The 12,038-nt window shown below is 37.9% G+C and overlaps 1 protein-coding gene across 2 annotated transcripts in view; it reads right to left on the reverse strand.

Moving 5' to 3' along the window:
• Positions 1-12,038, reverse strand: part of si:cabz01090165.1 (uncharacterized protein LOC100333421 homolog) — a 175,846-nt gene that overhangs the window by 11,538 nt on the left and 152,270 nt on the right. For both annotated transcript variants that reach the window (XM_058752334.1, XM_058752335.1), the window contains exon 3: positions 8,171-9,547. In XM_058752334.1, coding sequence (XP_058608317.1) covers positions 8,171-9,547 — 1,377 coding nt within the window. The remainder of the gene's footprint in view (positions 1-8,170; positions 9,548-12,038) is intronic.

Here is a 12,038-nt window from a genome sequence, read left to right on the forward strand (position 1 = left end):
AGTTTTGTGTACTATAAATATAGGCCTACTGTATTATACTGCATATAAATAAAAAATGACACTTCATGTTAAAAACATACCTGCATAGCCTATGGGAAAGTGACTGTACGGGTCACTGAGCGACTGTATGAAAACACAACCCAAGTGACCAGACTACAGATAGATTTTTTATTTTTTTTATTTTTAAATAATGCAGGTGTTTTAAATATTTTAAGATGGTCTGATGTTATTGAAATGCAGCAGTTTTTCTTTCTTTCTCAAAGCAAGCACCAGACGAAACTCTGTAACTTGTTCAAAGATTAAAATATTTGGAAAATATTTTATTTGAACACTGTATATTCAGTATAATGCATTATAAAGTATACTTAATGGATAAAAGGGTATGTTTGCAGATTTTCAACTAAATGATCTCTTTGTATTGTTACAGTGTTGGTGGTTTAAGTGCATTCTCTGGAAAAAAAAGGTACAAAAGCTTTCACTTGGACGGCACCCTTTCAAAAGGTACTAAATTGCACTAAATTACTGTTTTACGGATAGTCTGATCGAGCCCAGTGCATTATGGGTGTAAGTTTTCCTACAGTTTTTTTATTTTTGCCACAGCCCTGTTTCTTTGTTTTCTCTAGTCATGTACCACCAATTAAAAATAAATAAATAAATAATAATAATTGCATTTCTACTGCATACACAGCTAACTTTTATTAAAACCCAATCTTTGCAATGATGAATTACTCATTTAGTTATGTCTTATAATGCATTAAAAACACATGATGATGTAACAAGGAATCTGCAAATATTATGATGCCTTTAACTTTGTTTACAATTATTTATGAGATGCAATGCCTTTATGAATACGTTTGTAATGCATTATATGTGAAGGCATTAAGCAAAGTGTTCTGAAATATTATTCTTGCCGAATCCCTCTCTAAAGCCGTGAGCAGGAGTATCATGTTTTCTGCAGGTCTGCTGATGCGATGCATTATTGAGTGCTGCACTGAGGTGAGCAGATGAAGACCTGAGTCATGCCGCGCGGCTTGCCCTGGGTGACGCGGCGTGTTTGCGTGTTTGTGACTGTGAGCATGACCGCATATTTTTGCATTTGACCCCGTGGGTAATTGGCCGAGCTCCTCTGTCGAGCACGGGTTGACTGTGAGGGTAATGGTGTGTGAGTGTGTGAGTGTAAGTGTGCATACTTCTAACTGCTCAGACACTGTGGGAAGCACGCTGCTCTTTTTGATTGTTATTGACAAACAGCCACATATGAAATTACTTTACATTGTCAGCAGTGAATTGCTCCAGTGTTTTCTTTTTGATGGGCAGCACATTTATTCATTCATTTATTTATTTATTGATCATAATACATGCCAGTGCTAGCAAATACTGTGTATGACCATTTTTGAGTGTTATAATCCAGAACCAGAGCATGTCAAATCTTCAGTTCAATCAAAGGACATTTTAAATGAATGTAAAATAGTACATTAAAAAATTAAATTAATAATAGCTAATAATAATAATAATATAATAAATGATTTAAAATACATTTATTTTACGCAATTATTTAATATAAAACATATTAAATATATTTGAAAAAATAATCAAAACAAAAACAATCAGCATGTCAGTTCTTAAATTCAATATAAATATTAAAAGTAACAGCTTACTAAGGACATTTAAGCTATTGTAAAATGCAAAAATAATAATACAAATTATTTTTGTAAATAAAATATTTAAAATCCATTTATTTTATTACATTATTTAATTAAAATATATATATATATATATTGAAAACATTATAATTATAACAACTTACAAAGGACATTTTAATGTAATATTCTGAAAGTTTTTAAATATTAAAAAATGCATTTATTGTGTTCCATTATTTAATAAATAAATGAATGAATGAACGAAAGAACAAACAGATGATTAAATTAATACATACATAACCAGAGCATTATATCAAATTATGATAAGAAAAAAAAATAATAATAAAAAAATAAAAAATAAATATATATTAGTGGTGGGCATAGATTAATTTTTTAAATCTAGATTAATCTCACTGTAATCTTGGAATTAATCTAGATTAAAATGGCTCATTTGAATTCTGCCAAGTAGATCATAATAAGTTCACTACTAGTAGTAAACAACTAGCAGTCATCAAGAAGCAAACATAATATGGTGGTAATTCGTGGTGTCGTGGTAATTAATAGGTTAATTAATTAAATTAAATTATGTAATTTAAAATTACATAAGGTAGCCTACCTAAAGGCTTTTGCGTTTTTTCCCGACATAAAAATAAAGGGGATTTCATATTGATAATAACATTGAAGACATTGTATGATTATTCCTTAAAGATAAGGTTTTAATAGTTTTAGTAGTAGTAGTCTATTACGTTCTGCCCAATGTCTTCAAGTGAAACCGAACTTTTATTTTGACGGGTTGCCTTGAATACCTTTACATTTCTGTGTATATGATATGAGGATAGTTTTTCTCAAATGAAACGCTCGAGTGCTCATGAAGTGACTCTCAGAGCAGTTCTGGAGATGTTGTTCATGTATTTATGTCCTCATTTAGTGAGAAGACAGACTTTAATATCGCTGCAAGCGTCGCGCGCTTCTGTATGAGTAAACAAACCCGCGCGTCTGCGCCATACATTAACACAGAGACACACAGAAGTCATATTTAAATAGACGTTTTGCGGCTTAATATTTACAAATAGGAGTGGGAGTGTGTTCACTTGTGTGTGCGCTTACGTTTGTTTGTGTGTGTGTATATGTGTGCGCGCGAACCAGGGCGGAACTCCGCTGTGCGCGCGATACAGAGAGCGCTACCATGTAAAGTAGAGACATAAATGACACGCCGTCGTGTAAATAAGATAAATAACATAAGGCTATTTAGTTTGTTTAATAAAAGAACAAGGTATACACCTGTTCTATAGGGAAGGTAACATTGAATTACTTCTTTTGTGGTCTGGCGCTATAGAGAAAATAAAATTAAATAAAATCAACTTGACCTTCAAGGGGCGGGGTGCCGTTGGGGGCGGGCCGCCCCTAAAATAATGGTAGGGGAAACACTGAGATTTCCATTGGGAAGCTTCTTAAAAATAAATTTTCCCTGAAGCAAACCTGGCGGCTTCATAGCTACATCCATGTTAGCACGCATACACACAGGTTCGAAGACTCGTTCTCGCCCCCTACAGTGCAATTCGGCTAGGTATACATCCGCGCTAAAATATCAAAGTGAAAGTCATCATAGCTTGCGTAGTATAGACCCAGCTCCCAACCCAACTTTGAGAATAGATTAACGGCGATATTTTTTTTATCGCCCGATAAGAGTCTCACGTTAACGCCGATAACGGCCCACCACTAATATATATATATATATATATATATATATATATATTACTGTAACAGCATTACTGTAAATGTGTCTGTTTTTATGATTTTTATGTTTTTGTGATCACTGATCAGCTTCTTCTTATTTTAATTATATTTGCATGTTCTTCCACACACATTGTTTTATGTCTCATAAGCGTTAAACGCTGTTAACAGCGCTGTCAGTGAGTTTTAATAAGCGCTGGGTTTGCTAGCTGGTGCAGTGTCATGTGCTAATGAGCAGATACAGGAATCTCCCTTCAGTCTGCTCCTCCGGATCCTCTCACAGAGCATTTGATGGATATATATTGAGAAAATTCCTCTCACTTCTGGCTGCCATTTGTCCTTTTAAGCTGCCGAGGGTCAGGCTGGCTGAACCCGTGTCTCTGAGCTGTCACTGTAAATAGAGAAGGGGCTTCGAGCTCTTCTGAAGATGTGTCACTTGGCACAGAAACCCTGTCATCTCACTGTCTTCTGAAGGAGCTAGTACTGCTTAATTACCCACTTAAAAGCGGCTTAAATGAAAGATGAAAACATGCAAATAACGAGGGAGGGAGAGAGAGAGAGAGAGATGATAATGTGAAAAAGATGAGGTAAGATAATGACTGTGACATTCTTAAACAGAAACCCTCGGCACCTTGAGCTCTCTTAAAGAAACAGGTCACCAAAAACGATGGTGATTTAAACCCATTTGAACTAACTTCTGTAAAAGCTATATATATATATATATATATTCTCTTTCTCTCAAAAATGAATATACTGTAATCATTTTCTCACCCTCATGGTATTCTAATCATGAGTTTCGTTCCTCTGATGTTTGGAAGAATATGGCAAACCAAGTTGTTGTTGGTCCCCATTAACTTACAAACAAAAATGCTATAAAATCAATGGAGACGATAAACTGTTTGTTCTTCAAAACATCTTCTTTTCGTCTACAGCAGAAGAAAAACATTCTTACAGGTTTGGAACAAAATGAAGGTAAATAATCACTGAATTTTCAATTTTGGCTGAACGATTCCTGCAATTATAATTGCAGATAATAAGTGCACTTTGTAATAATATCAAATTAACTTACTCTTTAATTAATTTGTAATTAAAAAGCCTAATTCTAATTCAAATAATAATACAAATAATTATTTATTTCTCTTTTGTATTTGATATTACATTTGATTTTAATATATTTTGTAATATACTGCAGTTACAAATTTATTTAAATACATGACATACGTTTCAATAGAAACATTTTAGTTTACCATAAATGCCTTTCACTTTATTCAGCAGTAACTTTAACCATATTTCAAATACAATAGAATTATGAAATTACAAATAAATATGTACTGAAATCCCCAATTTAGTGGGTCAAAAAGCACTCAAAAATGAAAATTCTGCCATCATTTACTCACCCCTCATTTGTTATAAACCTGCTTGAGTTTTTTTTCATCTTTTGAACATAAAAGAAGACATTTCGAAGAATGTTGAGAAACAAAGAGTTGCCGGTAGCCATTGACTTCCATAGTATGGGGGGGGGGAGCAACTGTTACCTATACATTCTTCAAAATATCTTCTTTCATGCTTAGCAGAAGAAACAAACTCATACAGGTTTGAAACAACTTGAGGGTGAGTAAATGATGACAGAATTTTCATTTTTGAGTGAACTATTCCTTTAAGTTCAGCTAATTAAAAAACGGTGTAACTATACTATGGATGGCTGTCCATTTTTGAGAATATAAAATCTGGTAATAACGTTGTACTGTCGTTTCACTTCACAAGACCTCAATATATCATCAGGAGCCGCAGGGATTAATTCTGTGTTGCCTGTATGTGCTCTTTTGAGACTGAAAGTGACGGTAGCCATTGACTTGCATTTTATGAATCACCAAGGAGCACGGTTTCAGCTAAAAATCGTCTTTACTGTCCTACTGAAGAAAGAAAGTCGCCTACATTTTGCATGGCCTGAGGGTGAGCCAATTAACAGCCAATTTTCATTTTTGGGTGAACTATCCCTTTAAGAGAGTGTCTGCCAAGAGAATGCATGCTGATATAAATGTACTCCATCTGACACCACACCTTGCACTTCATTCAGGTCTTCATTTGGCACCACGCACACTGTGCCTCCAGCGCTCTTTCACCCAGACATCACTTCAAATTTAACCTGTCTTTTCGACTCAAAGTTTACACACTATATTCTCACACCGGTCTCAGTTGCTCAGCCACCATCTCCGAGTCATCCATACTCCAACCCGGGCCGCTGTCAAGCGGGAGTCTGGCGCATGCATTCTTAATTGATTCTGAAAGACTTTTAGATTACTCTGCAACTCTATAAACCAGAGAACTCCCCTTGCCTTTTCCATAATTAATAGCAAATTGCTTTCTGTATGTATCTTTTCTTCTCTCTTAATCTATCCAGAGGGATTATTGCAGAGTTAATTACATCCTTACAGATCCCTTCAATGAGAAATCATGGGTGGTGGGGCCACGTCTGAATGCTAAAAAGGAACATTAATGTAGTCGTTTCTGCGTAAGGGGCGTCGACAACAGTACGCATCCCAAAAATATAGGGCATCCGCACAAAAATTTGCTTGTCCTCTCAATATTTTACAAAGCAAAAGATTGGGTCTTGAATTCAAGACGTGTTTCAACATCAATGCAAATACGCCTTCATTGTAATCTGTCAGGAGCATCTGAAACGAGGGCAAGCACTCGACACGCAGCTTCTATTGTTATTCTGTTATTATTGTCTTCCTCATTGCACCTCGAGCTCTCTGATTTATTGAAGGGTGTCAATGTGTCGGCTCGTGATTCCTGCTTTGTGAAATTCAGTTCAAATTGCATCAGGCTGAAACTATTACCGTGGAAGCCAATCTGTCTGTGTGCTAATGAAAATCCTTCAAGAGCTTTTCAGTCATATATCCTAAAACAGCTGGTCCTTTTGGGAAGGATCCTTTCATTAGAACAGAAAACAAAAATACATGCTTGTATTTCATATAGTGCATTCATCATATTATTGTGTCTTTGTTGGCTGGCAATCATCGAGGTCCATTTGTATTCATCAGAGGAATTGCAATGTTTCATCCCCTATCTGAATAGGATTCCGCCATAAGCCATTAACACCCCCAGTCTCAGATGCCAGCCTTTGCCTTTGAACAAAGACAGAATCAATTTGTTTATCTAATGCAGAATTATCCAGATTCAAAACCCATTCGGGGGGATAGACCATCCGCAGTGCTCTCTCAAATAATGCATCAGGAAAGAAGACATTGCAGAGATTTTTACTACAAAGCGTTAAAAAATGTGAACGCATGTATGGTTTTGCATAGACAAACTTCATGATCATTTTGACACTCAAGCAGCCTGTACTTTGCTACTAAGTATGATTATAAGCAACCACTAGATGACATAATTAAACTAGTGTAATCTTCATGTCACATTGCAATGTTTCCATATGTTTTTGCTCATCAACCAGACATTTACAAACACAGAATCAGCTGTGAGCTCGATGCTTGACTTCAGAAACAGTACAATGGACGAATAACTATTTTTAGCTTTTAAATTATATGGATCTGATTAAAGAAAAAAATAAAATAAAGAAAAAAACACATTAATATTGGTAAAATAATTTTATTTTCAAAGGAAGGGGATAATAAAATGAATGGATAAGCTCATTAAAAAAAAAAAAAAAAACAGTGGGGCATCTGTCAACCTCCAGTGTAGACAGCTTCATTGATTAAAATAAAAGCAATTTAGCATTGATGCACTCTGACATGCCACTCATGTCTTTATAGATTTCTAGTATCAATAACAAATGTGATTACTGTCTACAGTCTAATCAAGAATAAAATCAGTGCAAACCAGGGTTCTTATAATTAACTAAAGCTAAAACAATTAAATAAATAAACAAACACATTTTTGCTAGTTGCCAATAAAACATTTTCTAAAATAAATAAATAATAAAAACCGCTAAAACTAACATGGAAAATGTAAAAACAAAACAAATTAAAACTATTAATAACAACTATAATAGTATCTTAGTTATACTAAAATAACACTGGTGCAAACCATAGATGACAGATAAACAGAAAGCAATTTCAGACAATGCCAACAATTGCAAAGACTTCAGACGATGCCAACTTTGGATTGACATACAAAACTGTCACATATTATCCTTATATTGTTATCATTACGAGCCTAATGCGTTCGTTGTGTCTGCTTAACTGAATGCATGATGATTACTAACCACATAACATGTAGCTGTATATTACTTCCGTATTGATATTACTTTACTACACTCACCACCTTTGACTGATAACAAAGTACAGAAACCTCGAAACATGCATTATCTGTAAAGATGCTTTGTAACAGTATGTACTGTGAAAGCAATATGTAACCCTGGAGCACAAAACCAGTCTTAAGTCACACATTTATATTTGTAGCAATAGACAACAATACATTGTATGGGTCAAAATGATAGATTTTTCCTTTAAGCCAAAAATCATTAGGACATTAAGTAAAGATCATGTTCCATGAAGATATTTTGTAAATTTCCTACTGTAAATATATCAAAATGAATTTTTGATTAGTAATATGCTAAGAACTTCATTTGGACAACTTTAAAGGCGATATTTTTAATATTTCGATTTTTTTGCACCCTCAGATTCCAGATTTTCAAATAGTTGTATCTCAATCTCTGTATTTATTCTCAATCTCAATTAAAAAAAAAATAACCCTTATGACTGATTTTGTGGTCCAGGGTAACATATGCAAACAAACCTGGATTTATCTCAAGATTCTGTGATGAAACTCACCTGTATATGAGGATGTCGTCGGTGGAGCTGTTGTACTGGATCTGGTACATGCGAACTCCGGGGATTTGGCTTTGCGGAGGCCAGCGGATCATCGCAGAGCTTGAGGTTATTTCTGATACGCTGACCCGCTGATCAGCTCGAGCCTGGCCGCCGCTACCGCTGCTGTTGGACTTTATAGAAGTCGGCATGTCTGAGGGTCCCGGCTCCGGCTCCAGTTTGGGGTCGTAATGCGGCGAAGGGTTAACGACTAATTCCACAGGAGCTGTGGCCTCGCCGGCCGCATTCGAGGCTATGCAGGTGAACACGCCTGAGTCCTTCACCGTGGCTGTTAAGATATCCAAAGAGCCGTTCTCGTAGCATATGGTGCGCGAGGTGTTTCCGATTAGCTTCCCGTCCGGACTGACCCAGTGGACGGTCGGCTCGGGGTCTCCGACAGAGCGGCATCGCAAACTAACCTCTTGACCCTCCATTACGAACATCTTTGAAGTGTGTCGGGTGATCATAGGCGGCTCGCAGACGAACTCTTCCTCGCGAATCGTCCAGAAGTACTTGCCGGCCAAGTCTCGCGGGGACGCGCACGTCTCCAGATCATCCTCCCGCGTCAGGCGGCGCAACCAAACCAGCTCGCAATTGCAATGCAACGGGTTCCCACCGAAACTAAGCACCAATGCGGTCAGCGGCGAGCCTTTCATTTTGGCGTAGACGGGGATTCGTAGGAATAGAGGATCTGGGGGGATCTTCTTTAACTTGTTCGACGTCATATCAAGTCTGGCCAGTTTATGAAGATTGGAAAATATCCCTTCGGGAACAAACTCGATGAGATTGTGGTCCAAACTGATGGTGTTGACGCTGGCTAGCATGGCTACAGTGTCCCATGGCAAGTCCACCAGGTTGTTGTAAGAAAGGTCGAGGTCCTCGAGAGTTTCTAGGAAGTCTTGGAAGGCTCCGTCGGAGATGCTGTGAAGCTGGTTGTTGGCGAGGATGAGGTGGCGCAGATTGACCAGCCCCTGCAGGTGTGTGTCATCCAGCACCGTGAGCCGGTTGCCGTCCAGATGCAGCGCGTGCAGATCCTGCAGGTCGGCGAAGGCGTACGGTCGGATCTGGCTGATGGTGTTGCGGGAGAGCGTGAGGTGTATGAGGCTGCTCATGTTAGCGAAGTCTTGGTGGCGCAGGGTGGTGATGAAGTTGTCCATCAGTCGCAGCTCGGCGGTCTGCCGATCGATATTCGGTGGCACGAAGAGCAGGCCGGTTTTGGCACACAGCACGGTGTACGAGGGCAGCAGGTTCTGGCAGGTGCAGCGTTTGGGGCACAGCATGGCGTAGGACGGCATGGAGAACAGAGCCAGGCACAGCAGCAGCAGCTCCATGGGTACGCTCCTACAGGAATCAGAGCACAGAGGAAAACGGGTTAGCTCTCATGCTGAGTCTCTTCACACTGTCTGCGAATCTCTCTTGACACACTATAACCTCCCCAAACACACACACACACACACACACACTAAGTATCTCACGCTCTCACATGCACGTTCGAGAGGGTGTATTTATTAAACATGCAAAGATTGTCAGACACATTAAGACAAATCAGTGAAAGGTAAAGCTGAGCAGACATCACAGCCAGTGGTGAGGTTATACCTACTAGCATGTATCAAAAAATTTGCAAATGCCCAGCTGGACTTGCATTTATCCTATGTACATTTCCCTAATCAAATTAGTACATTAACATTTTCTAACAACATGGTGTTTGCATTTCCCACATCTATGGTTGCAAACTGGCATATTATGCATGAAACTGTTCTTCTAGCTGGATTTTTTTAAAGGGACTCTGCCCCCAAAATCACATTTGTCCTCATGTATGGATGCATGAAAAAAATATTGACATGTCAAAAAACAAAACAAACCAATGCAAAACAATGCACTTTTGCATTCATTACATATATATATATATACACACACACACATACACACACACACACACACACACACACACACACACACACATTCATTCATTGTAAAAATGTGGCATCAATGCACTCAAACTGACAAACATAAAATAATTTTATGACCATTGATTGTCCCTGTATCTGGAAAGGTAGGAGAAGTAATATTTTATAATATATATATATATATATATATATATTTATAATACTAAATATTTTTAAGTGACTATTTCATATTTTAAACTTGATCTTATAATTACCCATTTATTATTATTATTATTTATTTATTTATTTATATGATAGATAGATAGATAGATAGATAGATAGATAGATAGATAGATAGATAGATAGAAAGAAAGAAGTTTCTTTTTCCCACATAATATAAGTGAATGGTGACCATGGCTGTCAGGCAAGATTCTCAATGAAGACTATTATCCAGTTTCGATTAAATTCCTCACACAAAGCTATGGCTTCAGTAGACTTGGAATACAGTGCACAAATCCTGTGAACAACTTTTATGGAGCTTTTTTTCCTCCGTTATTGAGCTTGACAGCCCCTGTTCTCCATCCATTCCCATTGAATGGAAGAAAAAAAAAATCATCTCAGACCTTCTGCTACACAACACCTTTTGTGAAATAATAAAGTCATATGGGTTTGTAATATCATTATGGTAAGTAAATGACGATACGATTTTCATTTTTGGATGAACTCTATCTTTAAAGCATGCAGGTACTTTTAACGCTTGGATGAAGATGATGTTTCTAGTGCATCGCCGCTGAGAAACTGCTTATTTAATTTCACCAAAGCTGATGTTGAACACAAGATTACTAGATATTATCGCACAGTGTGGATGTGTTAATGCAGGCGTCTATTCTGGGTTATATAAAACTGCTGCCTCTGCCTTCCATAACATATGCAGGATCTGCAACGGGAGTAAAAGAGAGGAGGGGCGGCTATAGTTTCACACCAAAACCAATGAGCAAGAACGTGAAAACGAGAGAAAGAGTTGGAGGACGTCTCCTTCGGATCCGGCTGGTGTTAATAGCCCTCCGCTGTGCAAAAGTCAGGATATTTGACACCCGCCTCTGCCCCCCGGAAATTCATATGTGGTGCGGCGAGGTGATAAAAAAGGCCGCGGGAATATGAATTATTATTCTATGCTGTTGCTTTCGCACGAATGCTAATATCTGATTTGTGGCTCTTTGTTTATTGCTTGTGCATACCATTCCATTTTAATAACTTTTATGTAAAAGCACCTAAATGCAATTATTTTTTTCACCGCTTGCAAAGCCACCCTGAATATCAAGAGGTTCAGGCCCAGTGCTTATCTGCGAGGGATCTTTGGCTGTCACAAGGATTGTTCTACTTCTTTCAGACGGTAGGGGGAAACATTGAGCTTCATTTTGGGCACAAAAGGGCCAACTGGCAGGAGTAAAACACAGAAGTGCTTGAGTGCGAGATGGTGTAGCGGCAGTGCGATGCATTCAAGCGAGCTTAAGCCCCCTCTCTCCATTACACACAGAAAACAGAGTCACGGAAACCCTCAAGAGAGAGCCATTATCCAGACAACTAACTAAGAAGAGCACTAAAGCAGTCTCTCACTTTAGTTTGCACTGGCTTTTTAGAGGCACGTATATGCACTCGCATATGCATTTGCTCCGATATAGAAATGTGAAACAGCCACGTATAAATGGAAAGGCTTGATAGACTTCCAGATATTGCACCAGGATAGTTTCTCCCAGTCAAACGCAGCGTGAGCAGGATTGCAGGAGAATCAGAGAATGATTACACGCAGACGCCTCCTTAGGATGCCCCATGGCCACGTTTAATTCCAGAAACACGCTGTCAACGTGATACTGTGCCGTGTTGTGTCATTATGACAATGTGAGAATAAATTAATTTATTCTGCATGGTTATCAATTGATTTCGTT

This window comes from Onychostoma macrolepis, chromosome 18 (assembly GCF_012432095.1).
Source record: "Onychostoma macrolepis isolate SWU-2019 chromosome 18, ASM1243209v1, whole genome shotgun sequence".
Taxonomy (NCBI): Eukaryota; Metazoa; Chordata; class Actinopteri; order Cypriniformes; family Cyprinidae; genus Onychostoma; species Onychostoma macrolepis.